Source organism: Talpa europaea, assembly GCF_964194135.1.
Source record: "Talpa europaea genome assembly, chromosome: 9".
NCBI lineage: Eukaryota > Metazoa > Chordata > Mammalia > Eulipotyphla > Talpidae > Talpa > Talpa europaea.
In genome coordinates this window covers 3,495,760-3,518,800 of record NC_140076.1, presented here as the reverse complement: position 1 = coordinate 3,518,800, position 23,041 = coordinate 3,495,760, and the positions used below count along the sequence as shown (strand labels likewise).

The window sequence follows — 23,041 nt, the reverse complement described above, 5'->3', positions numbered from 1 at the left end:
GGGCAGGCTGGAAACCAAGGACCCATTGCACTCACCCCATGCAACTGGGTTGCTACTTGCTGTAGGCCATGCAGACCCAGCAAACGTGCCTCCACACCCTGTGAGGATGGGCCTCACGCATCACTCCCTTCCTTCCTTCCTTCCTTCCTTTTGCACGTTAGCTGAGCACCTGCCATGTCCAGCAGTCTCTGGGGCTGGTGACACCCCGTGCCTACTTCCGTTCCGTCTGGGGGTGGCAGTCTGTGTGTCTCACGTCGTGAAGAGGGATAAGTGCCTCTAGGAAAACTAAACAGCCTAAGGTAGCCTTAAATAAGGCTTTGGAAGGCCTCCCCGGTGGTCTAGGGGTCGCATCTCAGCGCTGTCTCTGCGATGGCCTGAGTTCGATCCCCGGCCAGGGAGCTACCCACATGGCGAGCAGATCTCTCCTGTCTTGCCCGTTGCGCCCCTCCGCAGTGGATTTCAGTGGATCCACGTGTTCTGCTGACCACTCAGTCTCTGGTGAATCCCCTCACCCCCCCCCCACCCCCTGCACACACGCACCACTGGCCTACACCCCAGTTCTTGTATGCCGGGAAAGAAAGAAAGGCTTTGGGAAAGCCTCGCTGGGTTGCTTGAGCAGACTTAGAGGAGGGAAGCAGAGGAAAGGGCATCTCCGGTGCAAAGGACCTGAGGCCAGAGCATAGCTGGGCTGAGGGCCGCAGAGGGCGGGGGACAGGCTGGAGGCAGAGCCTGGAGGTTTCGGCTCCTGTCAGGGCACTCTGCTGACCGCCGTATGTTCTGGGGGACGGCCAGAGGCAGCCCTGTGGAGGGGTGCTAGTTGAACGGCCGCGGGCAGAGGGCTCAGAATCCACCCAGGCAGGCAGACTCTGCTGACCTGGGTCCCCAACAAACTGGGGTGGGGAGACTGCCTGTTGGGGATGCTTGGGAACAGGAGGAACCCACGCAGGGCCAGCATCCTGGCTGGTTGTCTTCCGCAGCCTCCGCGGGGTTGGGCACTGTGGGTGGTGGTGGCCACTTGGGTCAGGAGCGTGGGTGCCCTGGTGGCCGGGAAGTCGGTCGCTTCAGCCAAGGGGGACGGACGGGCGTCACAAGCCAGAGCCCCGCGCCGTCTGCATCCAGACTCTTGTGCCCTTCATGTAGGTTCAGCAGGCCCGGTTCACCCGCTGGTTGACCCTCTGACCGCTGGCCCTCACCTGGCTCGCTTTCCCTACCCTCCCGGCACCCTCCCCAACCCTCTGCTTGGACAGCCGCCCCACGAGCACGAGATGCTTCGCCACCCGGTTTTCGGTAAGAACCCGCCTGGGGAGGAGGGGCCGGCGTAAGAGGAGGTCGTCGTCCCTTCGTGCGTTCGCGGACATGCCCGCGTGCTGGGCATCTGCCGGGCCCCTGCCCCCAGAGCTGGGCGCGAGGAGTGCGTGTGTCCAGCGAGCGGTTACGGGCGGGGAGGAGAGGTGGCGGCACCCGGTTCCGTTGCGGGCTCTCTGTGACCCGGAACCGCTGGGCCCTGCCCGAAGCCCCGTGGGGAGGGGCCCCACGCCATCCCCCATCTGTGGAGCAGGGGCGCCCACCCCCAGGTGGGGGGCTCTCCTTTCCCTGCCAGCCATGGCCCGCTCTCGGCTTCTCCACAGCAGAGACTGTTTGTGTTGGCAGGCACCCCCTACCCCCGAGACCTGCCGGGCGCCATCCCGCCCCCCATGTCTGCGGCCCATCAGCTGCAGGCCATGCATGCCCAGTCAGCGGAGCTGCAGAGACTGGCCATGGAGCAGCAGTGGCTGCATGGACACCCCCACATGCACGGGGGCCACCTGCCCAGTCAGGAAGACTATTACAGGTGAGGGCGCCCGCCTGCCCCCCGACCAGCTTCTCGATGTCCCATGTGACTGTGCCCTTGGCGCGCCTCCCCTCTGGCTCTAGGGGTCCCGTTCTGATTGGGGGCTCCGTTATGGGGTCCCTCGTGGCATCTCATCCCCGCAGCTGTGCCCGCTCCCACCCCCAGGCCTGATGCTGAATATGCTTTTTTTTTTTTCCCTTTCCAGTCGACTGAAGAAAGAAGGTGACAAGCAGTTATAAGTTATTTATTTGTTAACGCTGGCTGTGGAAACCCCAATTCTAGGGGGGTGAAACAGGACTTTTTACATACAATAGGAGCTGCAAAAGCAAAAAGAATATCTTCTAAAGATTTCTTTATATATTTAAAAAGCCCACAACTGAAATTGTATCGGCATTCTAGTGTTCGTTTGTAGAGAGGATTCCTTGAGGCTGGTTTGGGTCTCCCTGCATGACCGTCCCCCAGAAACTTAGTGAGTCCTGGACTGGACTGAACACTTGGAAAACTTCCCTGCCATCTTGGGGTTTGGCTTTTGTTTTCTTTCCTCCCTTGATTTCTCAGTAGGTGCTAGAATCCAGGTCACACTCTCCACTGTGCGTGCAGACACACTCGGGTACGTGTGTTCCAGAACCCTCGAGGTTTGCAGCTCGGCGGCATATGAGTTTGGAATCCAAGAGCTATAATTTTTAAAAAATCTTTTATTTTAATACATTGTAGGAGATCTTCATGATTTGAGGAAGTTCTGCGCATGGCTTTTTACGTCTGTAAATAAGTAATTTTAGAACAGCCTTTTTTTTTTTTCCTTTCCACAAACTACTAGTCTGATCTATTTTTTCCAGCCATGTCACTAATTGTGAATTCCTACCAGCTATTGACAGAATACAGAGTTGATTTTTTAATAAAAAGTTATATATAATTATCCCTTTAATTAAAGGGAGCAGATGGGCGTTACTAGTTGCAATGGGCAGAAGCTTGGGGCTGGGTTTGGTGGCAGCAGCGAGCACCCAGGGGTTTGCAGGGACGATGTTACAGACTGTTTCTTTGTGTCCGCTTTGGTTTCCCTTCTGTCTGTTCCCAGCTGTGCTTTGCCGCGGGTGCGGACTCCTTAGAAAACTCTTTCGTTTTGCACCAGGAGTGCAGGAGTTAAGCGTCCTCCTGTCTGGGTAGAAAGCACATGTTTATGTGTGTCTGATTGTAGATTTCCTTAGCGATTTCTATGCACACACATCTGATTGTTCTGGGTAAACTGCCTTTTTTAATATTCTGACAATTTCATGAACGTTCTAGAAAATTCAAGAAAATGGTTCCCTACGAATAACTCAGCACATACGCTTGCCAAAGGAATCTGTTAGAAGCCTGTCTTTCGTGTGTGTCCTCACGTGGCTCTTCCTGTGGTGAGGCCAGGCCATCCTCGGCACAGACGGAGGCCGTGTTTGAGTGAGGGGGGCTCAGGGCCCACCCTGCCGTGGGTGTGTCTGCCCAGGAGCAGGACTGGCTGGGGACCCTTGTCCAACAGTGGCCGTCGGGGTCCCCCTCTCCACCCTGGAAGGAGGAGCCAGGAGTGGCAGCTGCCCCGCAGAGGTGGCGGGAGGCGCCGGCTTCCAGCGGGGCGGGGGCGGGAGGGCGGCCCTGCTCGGAGCCACCGCCTCCCCCAGGGGCTGGCCAGCGCGCTTTGTCAGGTGAGGGGCGGGTGGCCCGGGGACGGCTGCACCGTGAGCAGCAGCTTCTGGCAGCCTGGGACTGTCCTCTCCCAGACACCTGGGGGCTCTCCCTGCCGCGGCATGCGGTGGTCACGTCAGGAATTGTCAGACCCCGGCAGGGGACCTGCGGTTCGGCGTGTGCGCCAGAGGTGTGGCCCGGGGGGCGAGGCTGGCGCTTTGACCCAGACGCCAGCAGGTGTCGGTGCAGCTTCAGGTTCCGGTCCACCCGTATCGGGCCGTCCCCGGCTTCTGTTCGAGCCGCGGCTGGTTTCAGTTGGGACAGATAGAGGATGGTTTGTCTGTTGAACATGTTTGTAGTTTTTCTTCTTTTGTTATCTCATTCCATTTCTGCCTTAACTTCAGCTCCTTAGAGAGGAGGCAAGTTTGAACCAACCTTTGGTTTTTAAACTTGAGGCCACATGGGCAGGAGGCCTGTTTCTGGGGTGCCAGTGTGCCGGCGGGGCGCTCTCCTGCGCGCCTGTGGTCTTCGTCAGGCTGCTTCTCGCCCGACTCTGGACCTTGGCCGCTCCTCCCGCCCCCCAGCTTCCTCCCCCGAGGTTTCTTTTGGCTCCACATGATGCCTCCCACCCGGTCACGCCCTTCTTTATCTCCTCTCTGTCGTGTGTTCCCAGAGAAGAGAGGGAAGGCCTCGAGGGAAGGCCTGGAAGTGTGCGCGCAGGGCCGTCTGAGGTGTGCGCTGTCTGCCCTCCGCCCCCGCCCCCGGGCGAAGCACTGAGATTCTTCCACTTAGAGACCCACCACCCGAAACCCTCACTGGTCACGTCGCTCTGCTTCGGGGGCGCCAGGCTCTTGCCGTGTCTTTGAAGCCGGACCCCTTGGTTCCCTGTGGGTTTCCTCCCTCGTCTGCAGCTTGGGTTTGCTTCCTGTGTTCGTCGTATCTTGTTCCATGTCGTCGAGGTGGAGCTTCAGTTCACTGCGCCGCAGCAGAGCGAGTGTACATTCTGATTTGCTACGTTTCTATATATCTTGAGCTAAATGTATATATGAGTAGTTGCCATGAGATGACACAGTGTGAACAGAGTAGACACCCAGAAATCGTGACTTCTGTGTTCTCTCCATTTGAGTATTTTGTAATTTTTTTGAAATATTTGTGAACATAAATAAAACCAAGCTACACTACAGCACCTGCGCGCTGGCCGCGGGCTGTGTCTCCTTCTTGGGGGGGGGGGGGGCGTTGGCGTGGCTCCCCGGCCCGGCAGGTCCCCCTGTGGGGCAGGGCAGAGGGGAGCCTGGTGTTCTTCCCTGCTGTGCTGCCCCCCCCCTGCTTAACCAACCTCCCAAAGCAACTTCCAGAAAGACCCCTGACTGCGCTGTGTGGGGGATGCGGCTTTTCTGGCGGAAGAACTTGCTCCGGGGGATGCACCACCCCACTGACGGGCAATAGTGGGGCCCTGAATTGGGCCCCCTGACGCCTAAGAGCACCTGCCCAGATCCCGTTTTCCCCACATACCCCTGCCTGTGGCACGCCCCCCTCCCTGGTGTGGGCATGGAGAGCGGCTTAGGAGCGGTTCTGGGCACCCCAGTATTGGGATACCACGCCTGCCCTGTCCCCTCTGCCGTCCTTGATGGTTCCCTAGCCCCGGCCGGGGTTTGGGGGGTGGGGGGGACCTCTTGGTGGTCACGAGGACGGCGGTCACCAGGCTGGACTCAGGCTGTGGTTTCCAGCACCAGCGGGCATCTTCCCGACGCTTCACCGTGGTCCCTGGAAATGCCTGTGCTCACCTGTTTGGGAAATGTCCGGGGAGAGGGGCGCGAGCTGCCCGTGCGCCAGAGGCACGAGGGCTCGGCCCGGGCTAGCTCGCGTGACCTGCACGCCCTTGGTCCCAGGGACACGAGAGCCGCGGCAGGCGGCGGGGACTCGGCCGGGCAGCCGGGATACGGGGCCCTCTGCGCTGGCCTCGGGCCTCGTCTGGGCTGTGCTGTGGGGAGCTGCGCTCGTCCGCTGGCGCAGGGCTAGAGATGAACATTCCGAGGATAAAGAACAGGCGGGGGCGCGGTGGCTGCACCTGTGTGGCAGAGAAGGGCGCAGCGGGCCCTGAAGGGCGGGGGTAGCTGTGGCCCTTGTGCCCACCCTGCCTCCCCATCCTGAGACAGGGCCTGCCTGCCACGTGACAGCCACTGGCTTCTGTCCCGCCACTGCCCCGGCGGCGCGAGGCCCAGTCCTCCACCCACTGGGCGCTCGGCTGCCACGATGGTCAGCGTCCCTGCTAAGTTCAGGTGAACAGGGACCTCACCTGGGCAGCCCCTAGGTCAGCCAGGGCCCGTCCTTAGGGTGAAGGTGCGCGTGGCCTCCCTCGAAGGCCCTCAGGTACCAGGAGAGCTGAGTTGTAAACAAGCAGGTAGAAGGGCCCCTGCTGTGGCCCCTCAGCGGTCCGCCCTCCCTCAGGGTCCCCTTAATCTTGCCCCCCCCCAGACCTGGCTGTGCCTGCTGGGGCGTCTCACCGCCCCTCTGGCTCCAGCCCTGGGTCACACCGTTCTCAGGTTTGGGGTGTGCTGAGGGTCAGTGTCCAGTGAACTTGGGGCGTGAGCACCCACAGCCGTGAATTCGGTGAACAACAGGCCTCACGCCTTGACCTCTCCGCAGATGGCTGCAGGAGCCTGCGCGAGGCCCTCGCCGCTCAAGCCTCGGGGTGCTCCGCCACCTTCAGCTTTGGAATTTGGCTGCTACTCCAATCCCGGCCACCAGGTGGCAGTAAAGCCCAGGGGCCACCTCAGGCTCAGGCCGCAGAGAGCCCCGGACACCCCAGGGTGACCCAGGGAGGAGCTTGGGTCCAAGAATCCTGCTCCCTGGAGGTAGGTGGCTTGGGCACCGTCCGGGATGCAGGAGTGGGGTGGGCGTCCTGGCCCAAAGGCAACTGGACCGTCTGACTGGAGGAGCAGCACAGGTGGCGGCGGCCGGGGCCCCGGGGCTGCAGGTGAGTGAGGCAGGCGTGGGTGTTGCAGAGAGGCCAGGGGTGTCCCCTAGACAGACTGCACCTCCTGTCCCGCGCCGGCACATAGTAGGGGCTCCGTAAACACTGGCCGAGTGGCAGAGGTCCTGCGTCCTCGGCCGCGGGCGGTTTCCCACACTGGCCAGCCTACTCTCCCCAGCAGCCCTGCCTGGGAGCAGAGTCACAGGAGGGAGGCCCACAGCAGCCCTTCTGCAAGTGAGGAGCCAGGAGTGAGGGGAGCCTCCTTGGTCCTCGTCTCTCCTGAAGATTCGGCCGTTCTGAGCAGACATTCCAGAGCACAGCCATCCAACACCACGTTTTCTAGAAAACCTAAAGCACTTCCAAGCATCCTGAAAGTAGGGTGGACAAGAGCCGGGTCCTGGGAATAACATCAGAGGAAACCCAAAGGAGCGGTGATTTGGAAGGCAGGGGGCCTGGTCTGTGCTCCACCCACACATGGCTCTGGGACAGGAGACCGTCCTCACTCTGCTGGTAGCCGTGAAGGGTAAAGTGGCGTGACACAAAGACACGGAATGGGTGATGCCAACCTGGGCAGGCTGCATGGAGGAGGTGGCATTGTAGCTCCTAGGATGACTTAGAAGTGGAGGGACCACGGCAGGGGGAGCATGAGCACAGGGCAGGTCTGCCAGCCGCTGGCCAGGGCTCTGCTGCATCTGATGCAGCAGCTGGAGCTGCAGAGAGCAGGAGGCCCGGGAAGGGCAGAGCCCGGATTAGGGTGAGGAGTTCGCCAAAGGTGTAAAGAGGAGAGGGGAGACTGGCGGCAAGGAGCTGGGCAGAGATCCTGGCCCAGGGCCAAGACCCAGGGAGGAAGGGCCTGGGCCCCGGGGCCTCTCAGGAGCCACCCCAGCCCCGGGAGGGCAGCCATGAGGCCTGCAGTGGGGCGGTGGCCAGCGTGCCCTGCGGAAAGCTGTTTCGTGCCCAGCTGTGCCTCACGCTCACTGCCATGGCCCCAGCTCCTCAGGTGGGTGACAGGTCCAGGGCCCTGTTGCTCGTGTAAAACACGTGGTCAGCGTGTCCCGTGTGTGCCCGAGACGGGCAGTGCGGGCAGCGTCCTGGGGCCAGGCCCAGCTCCGTGCAGCGGGTGCCAGGGCGACAGCCACGCCCCAGGGACGGGGTCCGCGGCCAGCTCAGCGCCCACGGATGCGGACAGTCCAGGCGGTGCGGTGCCTCGGCCCGCACGGGAAGCCGGGGCTCACCCTGGCTGTCCCCGTTGGGGGTCCTGCCTCACAGGGAGTCTCGCGATGCAGGCATTTGGGGCTTGGGACCCCTCAACTGCACCAGGGGCGCCCCGGCTCGGATCGCAGGCATCTTCTCGTGTCACCAGGAGGCTTCACCCTGCGTTGCTCAAAGGGTCTTGCCAGAGACCTACCATTGCCTGCCACCCCCAGGACGGACAGGTGGTTTGGGTGGGCAGACATGAGGGATGGACGGACGGGCGGACGGTGGACGGACAGGTGTCGGGGGTGCCCCCCGGCAAGCTTGCAGGGCGTTTCCTGCCTCCCCGACAGCAGTGCCCATCCCGACGTCGGCAGATGTCTTGGGGGTGCTCCCCCCCCCCAGAGAACCATCGCCCTGGCTCTCGTCGCCTTCACAGTCAATGAGAGATTCTTGGGGCCCCTGCCAAGGCCCCAGGAGACCCCTCGGCTCCGGGAGCCACACCAGAAGCTGGCGCTCTCGCTGCCGCCCTTTATTGTGCCGCCGCGTATTTACACTCCAGCCGGGCCGCGGGCGGCGTCACACGTTGAGGAGGAGGGGCTGGTGCTCCTCGTCGGCGTCGCCGGGGGGGACCTCGTAGACCACACACAGGGAGGAGTACAGGCAGCCGAGGAAGGACACCAGGCTGGAGAAGTACATCACCCCGTTGGCGCTGCCCACGGCCGAGGTCAGGGGCCCCAGCACCAGGGACACCAGGATCTGGGCCAGGAAGTACTGGCAGCTCAGCAGGGAGATGTCCACGCCCATGCCCCGCCGGGTGCCGTCCGCGCTGGACCCTGCGAACTGGCCAGGAGAAGAGCCGCGTCAGCGGGGCCCGCGGCCGCCTCCGGGCCCGGCAGCCCCGGGACCCCCCGGCCAGCGCTGGGCTCACGGGCCGGGCCCTGCGCCCCGGGGCTCGGCCAGGGATGACCGGATCTGTTCAGGGGGCGGCCAGGGGCCCCCGAGCAGAGCAGCAGGCTCAGGGCCGCGTCCTCGCGGTGTAAAGCCGGGGTGCCCGAGGGGCGCCTCCGTGGTGGAGGTCGCGGGTCAGCCCCAAACCCACAAGCCAGCAGCGGCCCCGCGGAAGGGGCAGGCGGCTGGGCCCAGGGGACTGACCGGGGGGGGAGGGGGGGGCGGGGGCTGGGAGCCGAGCAGAGACGCCCAAGCCCCCTGGTCTCTTGGGGGCTGCCCTTTGTCTTTGGGGGTGGCAGGGGGCCCGTCTGCGTGGCCGGGAGGCGGTGGTGGCTGGGGCCGGGGGCGGGGGCGGCCCAGCCGAGCTCCTGCAAGACCACACGTGACCAAGGCCCAAGACGAAGGGGGGGCGAGAGGCCCCGAGCTCAGGTGGTCCCTCGCTGCAGACCGCGCCAGGCCCACGACCGGCCCCGAGCAGCTCGGACACGTGGCCGAGCCCTGAGGACGGCGGCCCAGGGAGAGAAGCCGGAGGGCAGGGCCGCGGGGTCCGCCAAGAGGCGCCGCAGACAGACCAGCGGGGCTGGGGCGACGGTTTCTTTTGGGGGTGACAAAAATGTTCTAAAGTTGACGATGGTGGCAACGGCCTGGCACCAGATGGTGAGCCAGATCTCAGTCAAGCAGTTAAAGAACAACCCAGGCTGAACAAAACCCCAAATTCTGCACAGAGACAGGACGGCGCCCCCGATGTTCCTGCAGTCAGACACCAAGCGGGGCCCCCCCTCAGCCGGCCCGGAAGGCGCAGCCTGCATCTGGGCTCGTCTCGGCGCCCAGTTTAGTACCCAAGGCGACCGCTCCGCCACCTCGCCACGCCCCAGGCTCGCAGCAGGCGCCCCGGAAGCCTGACGGGCTTGGGGAGCGCCCCGGGGGGGGTGGGCCTCTCCTTCCCGCTCCCCAACTTCCCACATGGATGGGGCAGCGTCTGCTGGGGGGAGGGCTCTTGCCATGCGTTCAGGGTCTGCACGGCGCCAGCCCCGAGCCCCGGCCGCCGGGGGCGCCCAGCAGAGTCCCCCGAGAGCGCGGGGGCAGCAGGGACGGGGGCCGGCCGGCGGGGGCCGTACCTTCTTGCTCTGGTAGTACTCGCACAGCAGCGAGTAGGGCAGGGTGCACAGCGTGGAGAACAGGACCCCGTAGGTGGTGCAGAGCGCCAGGACCACGTAGAGGTTCCTGGAGAGCGTGGCCAGCCCGGTGCCCAGGCCGAAGGCCAGGTAGGCGATGAAGTAGAGGGTGCGGACGCTCAGGAAGCCCTCCAGCTTCTCCAGGATCGCTGCGGGGGAGGCGGTCAGCTGCCCACGGCGCGGGGCTCAGTTGCCCCATCACCGCCCGGGCCAGAGGGAATGGGGCGGGGGGCCGGCTTGGCAGCAGGCGGCCCCGGGCCAGAGAGCCTCGGGCGGCCCCGGGGTGCTGGGGGTCCTGGCGGCTCTGGCGGGGCCCAGGACAGGGCTGGCCCGGCGGACGGCAGGGCCGGCCACACGGCGGGGGACGGGGCGGGCACGGGGGCCTTGGCGCTAAGCCTTGGGTTCTTGTGCGGGTCCGGCCTCTAGAATGAGGGCGCCGCCAGCCTGGTCCCCGCTCCTAGAGGCGCCCAGGGGCCTCGCGGGGTGGCCCAGGAGGGCGCGGCAACGTGGACGCCGAGAACGCGGTCCCCCCCGCCCCCCGCCCCGCGGCCGCCTCGGGCGAGAGACCCAGGGGGCGGGGCGCCAGCGCGGGCCTGTCCCCCGCCGCGGACATCACCCCCGGGGCTGGGCCTGGAGAAACGAGGGGAGCGAAACAGGGACCCACAAACCACGGGCCCGGGAGAGCCCGCGTGAGCCGGCGCCGGGCCCGGGGATGGTTTTCGTATTTCAAGTTTTTCTCATAAACCACAAGACTGTCCGTGGCACGGGGAAACCTCAGGAGCCAAGTTCCCGCCGAGGAGGGCGAAGGCTGACCGGGGGGCCCTGGGCGGCTCTGGGGCGCAGCACCCGCGCACACCTGGCCCCGGGAGCGTGACCCCACCGGCGAGGGCCCCCCCGCCACGCCTCCCCCCGCACCGCTGTGTGGAGGGGGACGCGGCCGTGGGGAGGGTGGGGGCCGTGGGCAGCGACCCCGTGGGCTGACCCTCGGCCCAGCAGCTCCCGCAGGTCTGGACGCAGCCCCCAGCCCGGGGCGGGGCGCCCCGCAGGCCCCGGCGGGTTGTAGAAATGACTGAGAAAAGCCCCAGTCCCACTCCAAATTGGGATTTGGGGAACCTGCGTTGTCAAGAACAGATCTGCGGCCCCCCAGGCGGGGCCCAGGGGCCCCCAGAGCCGCGGGAGGGGGGGAGGGGGTGGACTGCGGCGGGTACCTGAGTAGAAGGCGGCGCTGAAGGCGTAGATGCACATGCCCCAGCAGCCCATGGTGACCCCGCTGTTGTACTTCTGGTACTCCTCCGACGAGTGGGGCGCCTTGGGGTCCCCCTGGAACACCACCTCGCCCATGAAGTCGGTGTAGAAGAGCAGCATCCCCTCAAAGGAGAGCCAGCCTGGGAGGCAGAGGGCATGGTGAGGCCGCAGGCTCTCGGGGTTCAGCGGCCCGCGGTCTACCCCAACACCCCCCCCGCCCCGCTCCCCCCCCCCAGCACTGGCCTCTGTAGAGGGTCGGTTTGCTCTGGGAAAGCTGCGCCCAGCCCTGCTCCCCGAGGCCCGGCCCCGCTGCCCAGCACCTGCCCCCACGGGAGAGACAAGAGTGCGGGGCGCGGGGCGTGGGGTGCGGGCTGGGGAAGGCGAGGGGGCGGGGTGCTGCCCTAAGTTTCAGGACCGCGTGAGGAAGCGGCAGCAGGACCTCTCGGTGAGGAGACGCCCCACTGGGCCTCCACCAGGGGCCCCCGCGCGGGCACCCCGCTTTGAGGCTTAGGGGCCCCCTAACCGCGCTGCTCCGACGGGCTCTGAGGCCGGCCGGGCCGCTCTGCTCTGTCCCGCAGGCGAGACCCTGGGGGCTCGGCTTCCTCCGGGACCCGGGGAGGGGAGCGCAGCCGGCCCCCGGGGGAGCGCCAGACCTGGACCCGGCGCTGGCCGTCGGGGACACGCGGGGCCTCTGTCTCTGGGAGCCGGATGGCAGGGCCCCCCCACCCGCTTCAGGGCACAGGCCCCGCGCCAGAAGGGGGCGGCTGCCACTAGGGGCCAAGAGGGTAAAGAGGGTTTGGCTCTGGCGGGGTGAGGTGTCCCTCGGGGGGGGGGGGCGCCAGAGCCGCTGTCTCTGCCCCACCTGGCGAGGAGCCTCCCCCCGCCGCCCGTGGGGGCCCCGGGGCGGCTCACCCAGGAAGTGGTTGACGCACAGGCTGCGCAGCGCGCGGGGCATGCTGCAGATGCTGGCGCACAGCTGGCGCAGCGACAGGGCCTGGCCCGCGGGCTCCCCGCAGCCCGGCAGCTCGCTCTCGTACTTGACGCCGTTCAGCAGGATGTTGGCCACCTGCAAGGGCCGGGCCGGGTCAGGGCCGGAGCGCCGCGGCCGCGGTGAGGGGCGCGGGGACCCCTGGAGACCGACGGGCTGTGGCCTGGGGGGACAAGCGGCGCCCCAGGACGGGCTCCCGCTGCCTGCGGCCGGCAGGAGGGCCGGACCTGGGCCCGCGGGTCCCCAATGCCAGCCGCGTGGGCAGCGACGGGAGCGAGAGGGTGGGGGGCGGCAGTGCAGGCCCTCCGCGGCCCCCCCCGTTCCGGGAGAGGGGTGGGAAGGACTTGCTTCCGGGGGGCTGGGGAGGGGCGTCCCCCCCCACGGCAGCCGGGTGCCCGGGTGCAGGAAGGACCGCGGGGTTGGCTGCCCACACGGCCGGACAGCCCCGTCGCGGCCTAGAAACCGCAGCGGGGGCGTCTCGGTATCTTTCTGGGGCTCGGGATGGACGTTCCCGGAGCCACCGACTTGGCGAGGCCTCGCTCTGGGGGTGCCGGGGTGCCCGCCGGGCGCGCTGAGAAGGCGCAGCAGAGGCTCTGGCCCCCGGGGCTGCAGAGGCCGAACGCCCGCTGGTCCGGGCCGGGGAGGGGTCCCCCTTCTTGGGGGGCCGCCCCCACGCGGGCAGGAGGGAGCCGGCTGGAGCCACCCCCCGCCTGAGCCCAGGGTATTCGCGACCAGCTCGCGCGTCACTTTCCTCAAGGAGCGGACCCGGCCGCTGCGCCCCGGGGAAATGGGACAGAAAGATCAAAAGACTTCGCGGCAGCCCCTGGAGATCTGTATGGAGAAGCCAGTCTGCGTTTGGGGGAACAAAGGGGCCCAGTGTTGACAAAAGGCCTGATGGCTGTCGGGGTCATCGAGATCGAGGGGCCCTGGACTCGCGCCCCTGGAGACGCCCCTTTGCCAGTGACGGGGTGTCCTGGCTCTCAGGGACACAGCACCCCACTTGGGCGAGGCCACCATCCCCCTTCAGAAGTGACCCGAAGGGTGTTAAGGCTTCAGGCGTGATGCCGCGGAGGGGAGGGGGACCCCAAGAACCCAACGAGTGAGTGAGCAGCCACCTCAAAAACGCTCTAGGAGCCTCCCACTGAGCCCGGGGGTCTCCCAGCCTGGCCGGGACACCTGACTGGGCCCCCACCCCGTGTGGGGCAGGACTGCCGGGCGGGATGGGGTGCTAGGGGGGGAGACACGGCCCCCTGCCGCGGCTCCCACCCCCCGGCCTGTGTCGCCCGAGCCTCGCCTTCCCCTCTCCCGCTCGGGCCCCTCTGAAACGAGGTCGCTCTGGCACGTGCCCGAGGGCGTGCGGGCAGCCCCGGGTCTGCTCGGAGAAGCCTTTCTTCCAGAAAGCCCCCAAAGCTGTGGACACCCCCCTCGCGGGGATGCGGCCCCTTGGCCCGGCACACGGGCCCAGTCAGTGCAGCTTCCCAGCGTCCCGCCCTCGCAGCCGCGGCCCTCGGCGCCGGGAGAGGAGAACGTCGCGGCTCCCGGGAGGCCGAGCCCGGGGGGGGTGGGAGGGGTGGGGGGGGGTGGGGGTGGTGGACACCCGCCGGGCTCGGGCTTCTGGGCCACTCTCCGGGGACTCCAACCCTCAGGCCCTCCCCGCACGGGCTGTGGACGCGGCGGGCGGTCCCGGGAGGGCCTGCACCACGGACACGGCCCGCAGCCCCGCCGGGCCAACGGGGCGGGGCTCCGGGAGCCCCCGGCGTCCTGGCTGGGGCACACGGGAGACGGGCGGCCCCCCGAGCCCGTGTAGGCTCTCGGGGGCCACGCGGGTGACGGCGCTGCGGCCGCGCCTCCCTCCCCGCCAAGGCTCGGCCGGCCCGGACGGGGCTGGGCACGTCCCTCTCCGCCCCGGCCTACCTGCTGGCTGAAGGTCACGTTCCTTCTCCTGCTGGTGTCGGGGCCGCCGCCCCCCGCCGCGTCGGGGATGGCCAGGGTCTGGGGGCGCTTCAGGATCCCCGACGACCTCGGCTTGGAGGTGTCCAGGGAGCCCACCCTCAGCACGTCGCCGTCGGGGCCGCCCAGGCCCCCCTCCCGCCGGTCCCCGAGGCCGCAGCCGGGCCGGTGGAAGCCGTCGGGGGCCCGGGGGAAGCTGACGCTGAGCGCCTGGCGCGGGAGGCTGCCCGAGACGGCCAGGTAGCCGTCGGGGCCGCCCGTGAAGCAGTCGATGAGGACGCTGTCGATGTTGGCGGTGCCGAAGGACGAGGCGAACTCGTTGAGCCCGGTCAGCGAGCTGTCCCTGCTGATGAAGCTGCCGTACTTGGGCGTGAGCGGGCTGAGCGGGGAGACGGGGCCCGAGAAGCTGGCGTACAGGCCGGGGGCCGCGTGGCCGGCCGGGGCGTCGCCGGCGCCCGCGTCCAGCAGCAGGGGCGGGGAGGGGGGCAGCGGCAGGCTGGGGCTCTTCAGCGCGGTCCTCTTCGCGCTCGGCGGCCGCAGGGGCCTCTCGGGGATGCTGACCAGGGTGAGCACGGTGGTGACGCTCAGCGTGACGGCCGTGAAGACGTAGATGACCCGCAGCTGCCCGCCCAGGGCTCTCCCGAAGCCGGTCTTGTCCCAGTGGATCCCCCCGACCACGTATCCGAAGCCCCCTCCCAGACCTGGGGAGAGAGCGGAGCGCGAGCCCGGGGCCACGGGACGAGACGGCGGCGCTCCCGGCCCATCGGCCAAACCCACCCCGGGGCCCCGGGCTTCTGGCCCCGCGAACCCCCAAATTGAGAGCGAGAGCAGGGCTCGGGGGCTGCCTGCCAGGGCCCAAGGCGAGCCGCGGGGTGACCCCTGCAGACGAGGCCTTTGTGGAGCCGCGCAAGTGGATGTGCAGACCCGCCGCCTCCCCGGGCCCACCCGGCGCACAGGGGGTGTCGTCTCTCCAAACCCGGGCCGCGCCCCCAGCCTCGGGCCTCATGGCGTCGTCCCCCACGACTCTCACCTCCACCTCGGGGGACGCCCCAATGCTCACCAGGGGTGGGTGCGCCCCGGGGTCAGCGGGCCGGGGGCGCCATGGGGCTGCCGGGAGCCGGCCCTCTCCTCTGTCCCCGCTCCCTGCGCGGCCCGGCCTCGGGGCGCAGGCTATGGCGAGCTGGGCCACGCCGCAGTCGGAACCGAGGCGCTGGAACCGGGGCAGCGCCTCGCCGGGCGCCGGCAGCCGCAGACCACGTGCGCCCCGAGTGCTGCTCCTGCCAGCCCAGCCTCGAAAGCAAGGGGCACCCCTGCCAGGCCCCCCCGCCCGGGCCCTCCTGCGCCTTCCGGCTCTAGCGAGATCACGGGGGGTTTATTTTGACGAGTCGGGTGGGGAGACCCCCTCTCTTGGCCATCCCTGACGGGGAAGAAGCTGCACCCCCTGCACTTTGTAGGGAGAACCGGGAGGGGTCACTTGGGGGGCTGCCGTTTACATAGTGACGTCTGTGGGGAAGGTCTGGGCTCACACATGCCCCTGTCAACCTTCCGACGCCCCTCAGGTGCGGCAGGGCTGGATGTCCTTAACAACCTTCACGTCCCCCAGAGGGTGCTTCCAGGCACCCCCTTATTCTTGATTTCCCATGTTCGGGCTCCAATTAGCTCCCCCTGCCCCTTCGGAAGACACAAGTGCTGTCGTGTGCCCCTAAACCTGGCCAAAGGGAGGGCGGGGTGGCGAAGGGGGGGGCAGTGGCATTTTCTACAAGTGACTCGGGCTTGGAGAGGCCACGGATGGTGACCCCCGCGCCCCCCTTGTTTGCTCCCACTGTCTGGGGCCAGAACGAGGCTCCGAGTGGTCAGCCCTGCCTGGCCGAGCTCCTGGCTCTGACAGGCTGTTCCCTGGGTTTCAAATTAAGTGCAATGCGGCGTGTGTGTGCGTGTGGGTGCATGTGTGTGCTCGTGCGCGTGTGCATGCACGGTGTGCATGTGTGCATACACACATAGCTGTGTACACACGCACACATACACACACACAGTTGACTCCTTGCTCCCGGGTTCCGTACGTGGGGCTCTCCCCACCTGCTGGCTCGATGGGTGCCCCGGGGACACGCTCCGCGCCCAGCCTTCCCAGGAAGGTGTGAGGCAGCAGGAGCCGCGCTAGCGAGGCTCACCAGGTGGGGTTCCACCGGCGCCTGTAAAGGGAGGCGTCCCCAAGCAGAGCCCCATGAACACGGGGGGACGGGCTGCCTTAAGCAGAGGCTACAGGCCCGACGCCAGCATTGTCCCGGGGCCGCGCGCAGCGTGTGCTAAGGCAGGGGTCACGGTGAGGTCTCAGGATGTAACTGGGGGGACGAGGAGCGTGACGTGCACGTGTGCACACCAGCCCCGGCGCCCCAGCCCCGGCGCCCCACGTGCAGACCCGCGGCCGAGCCGGGCCGGTCAGCGCTGCGCGGGAATTTGAGCCTCACCGCCTCGATGGGCGCCAGGGCGGGAGGAGACGCCCCAGGGGGCCGCGGCCAGCGCCGGGCCTTACCTGCCAGCAGGGCGTGGATGTTGAGGCCGCGGTCCTGGTCGGCCGGGCCGCACACGTCCATCATGTAGGCGTGGCTGGGGTTGTCGGCCGAGTCGGCGCTGAAGTCCATGAGCACCACGCCGCACACGGTGAGCAGGATGCCCCACTTGTGGCTGGCGCTGGTGTCCGCCAGCGCCGCGCCGATGTCCCTGCCGTTGAGCAGCAGCGAGAGCCCCAGCAGCGCCCCTGGGGACGAGAGACAAGCTCACCCCGAGACGCAGAGGCCGCGCCCCGCCTGCCCCGCGCGGTCCTGCGCCCTCGGGGCCCGGGAGCCTCTCCCCACCCGGCCACCGCCCTTGCCACCCCTTCTCGGGCCGGGCCGGGCCGGGTCTTATTTCGCCGGGGGAGACGGGGACTGCAGGGGCTCATTTTAGAAAACGGTCAGAGTGACGGATTCCGACGGTCTCCGGGGCCAGGCTGCGGGGTGCCCCGTCACCACCCGGCGGAACGGTCAGCAGCGAAACCGTGGACCCCTGAAGCTGAGCCATGTCGGGAAGCGACGCTGCGTCAACAAAAACATTTCGAAAAAGAAAAAAGTCTCCGGGGCCTCCCCGGGGGCGCAGCGGTTGAGCGCTGGGTGGCGAGGCTGCCCGCACCGTCTGCAGCGCCGGCTCGATCCCCGGCCGCCGGCGAGGGTCCCACAAAAAAAAAGAGAGAAAGAAAAAGCGTCCGGGCGCCTGCGCTCGCCAACACTTGCAGCGTGTCCCGCGGGGAGCAGCGGGGGCTGTTTTCCTTTGCTTTGTGCACGTGACCTCCATGCCGGGCGACAGACCTATGGCCAGGACAAGAATGAAAGGGCGTCTCCTTCCAAACCTTGAGGTACATCGGTCACTCCACGCGCCCAGCAGCGGCTGCAGCAGGAACCCTGAAACAGAGCAGCGGGTCAGGGTTCCCCGCGGGCAGGGGGCCTCCTCGCGCCCCGGCGTCAGGGGACCAGAGGCTGCCGCGCAGAGGCTGCCTCTAAGCCCTGAGCGAGAAAACAAGGCGGTGGGCCCCTGGGGCCAGCAGCGCCCCGCAAGGCACAGCCGCTGCCTTCCCCGGGACCCCGGGACCCCGGCAGGGGGGCGGCTGGGCGCCCCGGGACAGCTCGGCAGCTGACGGGCATAGCTCCCCGTTCTGCGGTCTGGTTTGGAGGAGCCCCTGGACGGCGGGGCATGGCCGGGGCTCCCCTTCCCGACGTCCCAGGTGAGCGGGGCCGTCCCAGGTGAGCGGGGTCACGCTGGCTCTGCCCCGTCCCCTGGGAGCCCCGAGCGGCTTCCTCGGAGGCTTCCGGAGGCTTCTGGAAGCTTCGCGGCGCCCGCGGGCCGGGCTCACCGAGGATGGGGCTGATGAACCACACGAGGCTGTAGAGCTGGTCGGGCAGGCCCATCTGCAGCAGCACCGGCGTCACGTAGGCCGTCTCCATGGCGTAGCTGAACTCGATGCCGAAGAGGATGCAGCCGTTGAAGAGCAGCTCCCGGAAGGACCTCTGGGGGTGCAGATCCCCGAAGTCCACCAGCTCGATGGGGCACGGGGTGTTGGGGGGCGGGGGCGGGGAGGGGCGGATGCACTTCCTCCTCTTGGGGTGGCGCTTAAAGTTGTTGGCCCGGTGGCTGATGTGCCGCGTCACGGACCCCGCGTAGCCCGACACCTGCGTCCTCCAGAAGTCCTGGGGGGCCAGCGCGGGGAAGAGGGCCTCTCCCGGAGGGGTGCTGCTCGCCGGCGGGATCATCGTACAGGGGGCTGGCGGGTGTTCCTGTGGGGAAAGCCCACGGGGGCCGCCGTCAACAGGGGGCCTCCCCCTCAGAGAGCACGCCCCCCAGCCGGCCCCGGTCCCCTTTCCCGTGGGAACAAGGAGGTCGCAGCGGAAAGCCCGTGGAGGCCCACGCCGAGCACCCCGAGGTGGCGCCCGGTGCCTGCAGGGGATGCCAGTGCAGCCCCTCCCCCAACGAGCCCGAAGCTGGGTGCTGTCTGCGGGCCCCGCATTAACACTCAAAGGGCCTGCTCCCCAAACAAGGGGAGGGTCAGGCCAGACCTGGGGGGCCCCGAGCAGGCCAGTTCATTTTCAGGCTGACGATGCCCCTGCCTGCAGGTCCCAAGGGAGCAGAGACGAGGGGGGGCCACCCCCGGGAAGCAGGCTGCCCCCGCAGGCCAGGCCAGGAGCCCCGCCAGCAGCAGCTGATGGGCTGAACGCGCGCCCACCGGCCCGGGAATCCGCACCCGGGCCCGGGAGCCGAGACTTGGTCTGGAAGGGCCCCTTGGAGTCAGCAGGCCCCGCCGCCTGGCGCCGCGCGGGACAGCAGCAGGCTCCCCGGAGCCGCCGCGGGGCGCGGGCACAAGGAAGAGCGGGGCTGAGAAGTAGACCCCCGTCCTCGTCCTCGCGTCGCTTTGTGAGCCCGGGTCAGCGTCCAGCAGCCCCTGGGGCTTCACCCCCGAGGGAAAGAGGCGGAACGACTCTGTCAGGGGGTGTCTAGGGCGCTGGCCCCGGCATCCCGCCTGCCTCACCAACACTGACTCCGTTTTTTGGACGTCCTTCCTGAGCCTCACGTGGGTCCCGAGCCAGAGGCGACATTCCAGCACCTTCTCCCAAGGGCGCTTGTGATTTACCAAGTTCGCCGCTAGTTCCAGGCTTCAGAAACGAAGCCCTACTTCTGACATTAGCTGACCACCCCCTCCTTCGCTGGTCGCCGACGGGTGAGCTCCTCATGAATCACTCTGAAACGCCTCGGCACTCCAGGCCTGCGTCCCCAACCTACCCCCCCCCCACCCGCGGACACGTCGTCTTTCTTCCCTTCAGAAGAAAATGGTGGCAATGGTTTGCCTCAGAGATGTCCCGGCAGGAACCAGGACGTCCTGTTAGCCCAGCGACCCACCCATCTACCCTCCTATCCCCTGTCCTCACACCCACGCGTCTACCATCCGTCCATCCATCCACCATCCACCCATCCATCCCCCATCCATCCACCATCCATCCATCCATCCATCCACCATCCACCATCCATCCATCCACCATCCATCCATCCTCCATCCACCATCCACCATCCATCCATCCACCATCCATCCATCCACCATCCATCCATCCACCATCCATCCACCATCCTCCATCCATCCACCATCCATCCATCCTCCATCCATCCACCATCCATCCATCCTCCATCCACCATCCTCCATCCACCATCCATCCATCATCCTCCATCCATCCACCATCCATCCACCATCCATCCATCATCCATCCACCATCCATCCTCCATCCATCCATCATCCATACACCATCCACCATCCTCCATCCACCATCCATCCACCATCCTCCATCCACCATCCATCCACCATCCACCATCCACCATCCTCCATCCACCCATCCATCCACCATCCATCCACCATCCATCCACCATCCATCCACCATCCATCCTCCCACTATCCACCACCCATCCATCCACCCACCTGCTACCCATCCTCCCACCTGACTGAGTACTGGACACCAATTCTTAGAGATAAAAGAAAGACCCAGGTCTAGCCCTCCAAGGTGCAAAGCCGAGGAAGGCGCCGTGAGAGGGGCGTCACCTGTGCAAAGAGGCGTGAGCGCCCGTGGTGCACAGCTCAGCTGATCACGCAGGGCCCTGAAGCCTTGCCACGGGTGGGTCTATACTAAGACGAGGGGACTGGCGCACCCCGAGCCTCTGTCTACTCTCACGTCTATGAATGGCTTCCCCGGGGTCCTGAGAAGATCCCGCGGGCTCCTCTGCAAGGACAGGCGGACCCAAGCGCGGGGCAGGCGAGGGACTGTCTAAGACAAGCGTTCATGCACGAGGCGTGCGGCCAGAACACTTTTACAACGCTGAGCTCCCTGCGCGTGCTCCTCCCGCCTCCGCTCGGGCCTGGGCCGCGGCACGCGCCGCAGAACACCCGCCGGCTGGCCTCGCTCGCCCGGGGCACCCAGGTGGGCACCCCGGGGCCTCGCTCAAAGTCACGGAGCTGGGGCGCCCCTGGAAGCTGCCTCTCCTTCCAAATCAGAAGGAAGCCCTGGAGCCCAGGTGTGGGGGGCCGGCGCCCGCTCCCAGCCCCGCGCTCGCCGGCGGCCACCCCCCTGCCCTCTCCCTGCCCCGCGCCAGGCCCTCCGTGGGCCCCGGGAGGGAGCCGACCTGCAGGGCCGGCGCAAGTTGGCCTTTCCCCGGCCTGAAGACCCGCAGGTCCCCTGGGGAAGAATCTCGGCCTTGGACCCTGCCTAGAATGGACCCCGGGGGACCCCTGCCTACCGGTAAGACGATTTCATCAGCACCTGCCCCCCACCCCAGGCTCAAGCCTCCTTTGCAGCCTGCCCCCCCCTTGGGGCCCCCAGCATCTCCAGCGGAATTAAATCTGGCCTGGGAAAAAGTCATTGCTAGGGGACCCCCTTCAAATTTGGGGGGGTGTTTCTATGCGTATTTTAAAAATATGTATTAGAAACCGTGACCTGTTACTTCAAGAGAAATGTGTCAAATTCGCTCCTGCCCAAACGGCTGGGAGGGAAACACCGAGCAGCACCGCGGCCTTGGCTGTCACCCCCTCCCCGGGACCCCGGGACCCCGAGGCCGCCGCGGGCCGGCTCTGGGGTGCAGGATCCAGTCCCTGGAACTGGGCCGTGGCGGACGACGCGGCGAGTGATTCCTACAGACGAGCAAGGTCGGGGCCTGAAGGCCCGAGGACCCCCGCACGAGCCCACTGCACCCCCCCGCCCCCCGAGCCCCCCGACCCCCCCCCCGCAGCCCCCCGCCCCCCTGGCCCGCCCCGCAGGTGCAGCTTCAAGGGAGTCTCCGCGCCCCGACAGCCGCAGTGCCCTGGGGTGCACTGAACGAGCTGGCGAAGCATCGTGGGCAGCCGAGCCCCAAAACTTGGTCCGGGCCCACGACGTAGCGTCCTCGGCCCCCCACGCTCCTTCCCCGCCAAGGGGAGACGCATCCCCTCGGCGCCCCGGGGGCGCCCCAGAAGTTCCCGCAGGCCCGGGGCGGCCTCCGGCTGCGACGCCCGCGGCCTCCCGGGCCGCACCCCGGCGGGCGAGGGGCTCACCCCGGCTCCTCCCGGCGGGCGGGCGCGGCGAGACCCTGACCTCTGACCCGCGGAGGGCGCGCCCCGCGGGGTGACCCGGAAGCGGATGCACCTGCCCAGGTGAGGCGCCGGCGCCCCCGGGCCGGGCCGGGGGGGGGTCCCCCGCGCCCGCGCCCCCCCGGCGGGTCCCCCCCCCGCCCCGGGAGGGACGTTCGCGGCGAACAAAGGTCCCGCCGCGCCGCGCCCCGACCCGCCGGCGCCCCGACCCGCCGCCCGGGCCCAGGCCGCGCCCGCCGGCCCCGCGGCGCAGAGACGGGGTACCTGCGGGTGCAGCCGGGAGGCGCCCCCTCCCGGGCCGGGTCCGGCCAGCCCCGCGCGCCCGCGTCCCCGCCCGGCCGCCCCCGGCCCGCCGCGGCCGCTGCAGCATCACCCGGGGCGGGGCCGTGACGTCACGCCCGCAGCCCCGCGCCCCGCGCGCCCCGCGCGCCCCGCCCCGCCCGGCCCCGCGCCCGCGCGGCCTCCCCGGGGCGCGGGGGGAACGGGGGGCGCGGCCTTCCCGGGGCGCGGGGGGAACGGGGGACGCGGCCTCCCCGGGGCGCGGGGGGAACGGGGGGCGCGGCCTCCCCGGGGCGCGGGGGGAACGGGGGGCGCGGCCTCCCCGGGGCGCGGGGGGAACGGGGGGCGCGGCCTCCCCGGGGCGCGGGGGGAACGGGGGACGCGGCCTCCCCGGGGCGTGGGGGGAACGGGGGGCGCGGCCTCCCCGGGGCGCGAGGGAATGGGGGGCGCGGCCTCCCCGGGGCGCGGGAGAATGGGGGGCGCGGCCTCCCTGGGACGCTGGGGGGACGGGGGGGCGCGGCCTGCCCGGGGCTCGGGGGGCGCGGGGGGCGCGGGGGGGGCGGGGGGCGCGGCCCCCGGAGAGAGCCGCGGTGACCCCGCCGCGGGGCGCCCGGGTCCCCTGTGGTCCTGAAAGGACGAGCCCCGCTCCGGGCCCCGGGGCGCAGCCCCGCAGTGACCCCGGCCGGGCAGAGGCCGCGCGGGGGGCGGCGCCCCCGAGGAGGGCGCGGGGGACGCGGGGCTGGGGCGGGGGTCGTGGCCTGGACGGCCGGGCTCCCGGGGGGCGGGGGGCGCGCGGCCCAGGGGAGCTGCGGCCCGGGCGGGCGCCGGAGCCACGTCGGCCTCGGCCGGGCCCGGGCGGCCCGGCGCGGGGGGTGGGGGTGACCCCGGGGAAGGCCGGTGCCCCCAGACGGGGCCCGCAGCCCGGCGGTGAGGGGGGTCTCGCGCCAGGAGAGGGTCGGGGCGCAGCTCTGGCGGGGCCGGGCGCGGGTGTCGGTTGGCAGCAGCCTCGGAGCCGCCGTCGCGTGCGGGTTCGGGGCTCGGCGGGGCGGGGGGTGGGGGGCGGCCGAGCCGGCGCGGGGCTGGGGCGCTGGCGAGGGGCCGGGGCCAGGCGGGGGCAGAACGGCCTGGGGGGCCGGGGGCGCGGCGCACGGGGCTTGGCGGGCAGCTGCCG

General features: G+C 68.5%; 2 protein-coding genes across 6 annotated transcripts in view; one reads left to right on the top strand and one right to left on the bottom strand.

The window, feature by feature from the left end:
- The window catches only part of RERE (arginine-glutamic acid dipeptide repeats), a gene marked incomplete at both ends in the record, with an annotated part of 222,822 nt that extends 220,752 nt beyond the window's left edge, over positions 1–2,070 (top strand). Inside the window, 3 exons of the mRNA XM_084243550.1 lie at positions 1,141–1,287; positions 1,651–1,831; positions 2,037–2,070. Of these exons, the coding sequence (XP_084099676.1) occupies positions 1,141–1,287; positions 1,651–1,831; positions 2,037–2,070 (362 nt within the window). The remainder of the gene's footprint in view (positions 1–1,140; positions 1,288–1,650; positions 1,832–2,036) is intronic.
- A 6,164-nt stretch (positions 2,071–8,234) lies between these two features.
- Positions 8,235–18,277, bottom strand: SLC45A1 (solute carrier family 45 member 1; the record flags this gene model as incomplete). 5 transcript variants are annotated; one of them, XM_084242862.1, is made up of 8 exons in its annotated part: positions 8,235–8,498; positions 9,725–9,930; positions 10,990–11,166; positions 11,939–12,092; positions 13,929–14,665; positions 16,495–16,719; positions 17,306–17,398; positions 17,848–18,277. In XM_084242862.1, the coding sequence occupies 8 exons, from the start codon at positions 18,242–18,244 to the stop codon at positions 8,235–8,237; spliced, it is 2,253 nt and encodes a 750-aa protein (XP_084098988.1). The 5 variants fall into 5 exon arrangements, with proteins under 5 accessions (XP_084098988.1, XP_084098987.1, XP_084098984.1 ...); XM_084242861.1 differs by having other exon boundaries at positions 17,752–18,259; XM_084242858.1 differs by having other exon boundaries at positions 10,990–11,223; positions 17,848–18,244.
- Between the last annotated feature and the right edge of the window lie 4,764 nt (positions 18,278–23,041).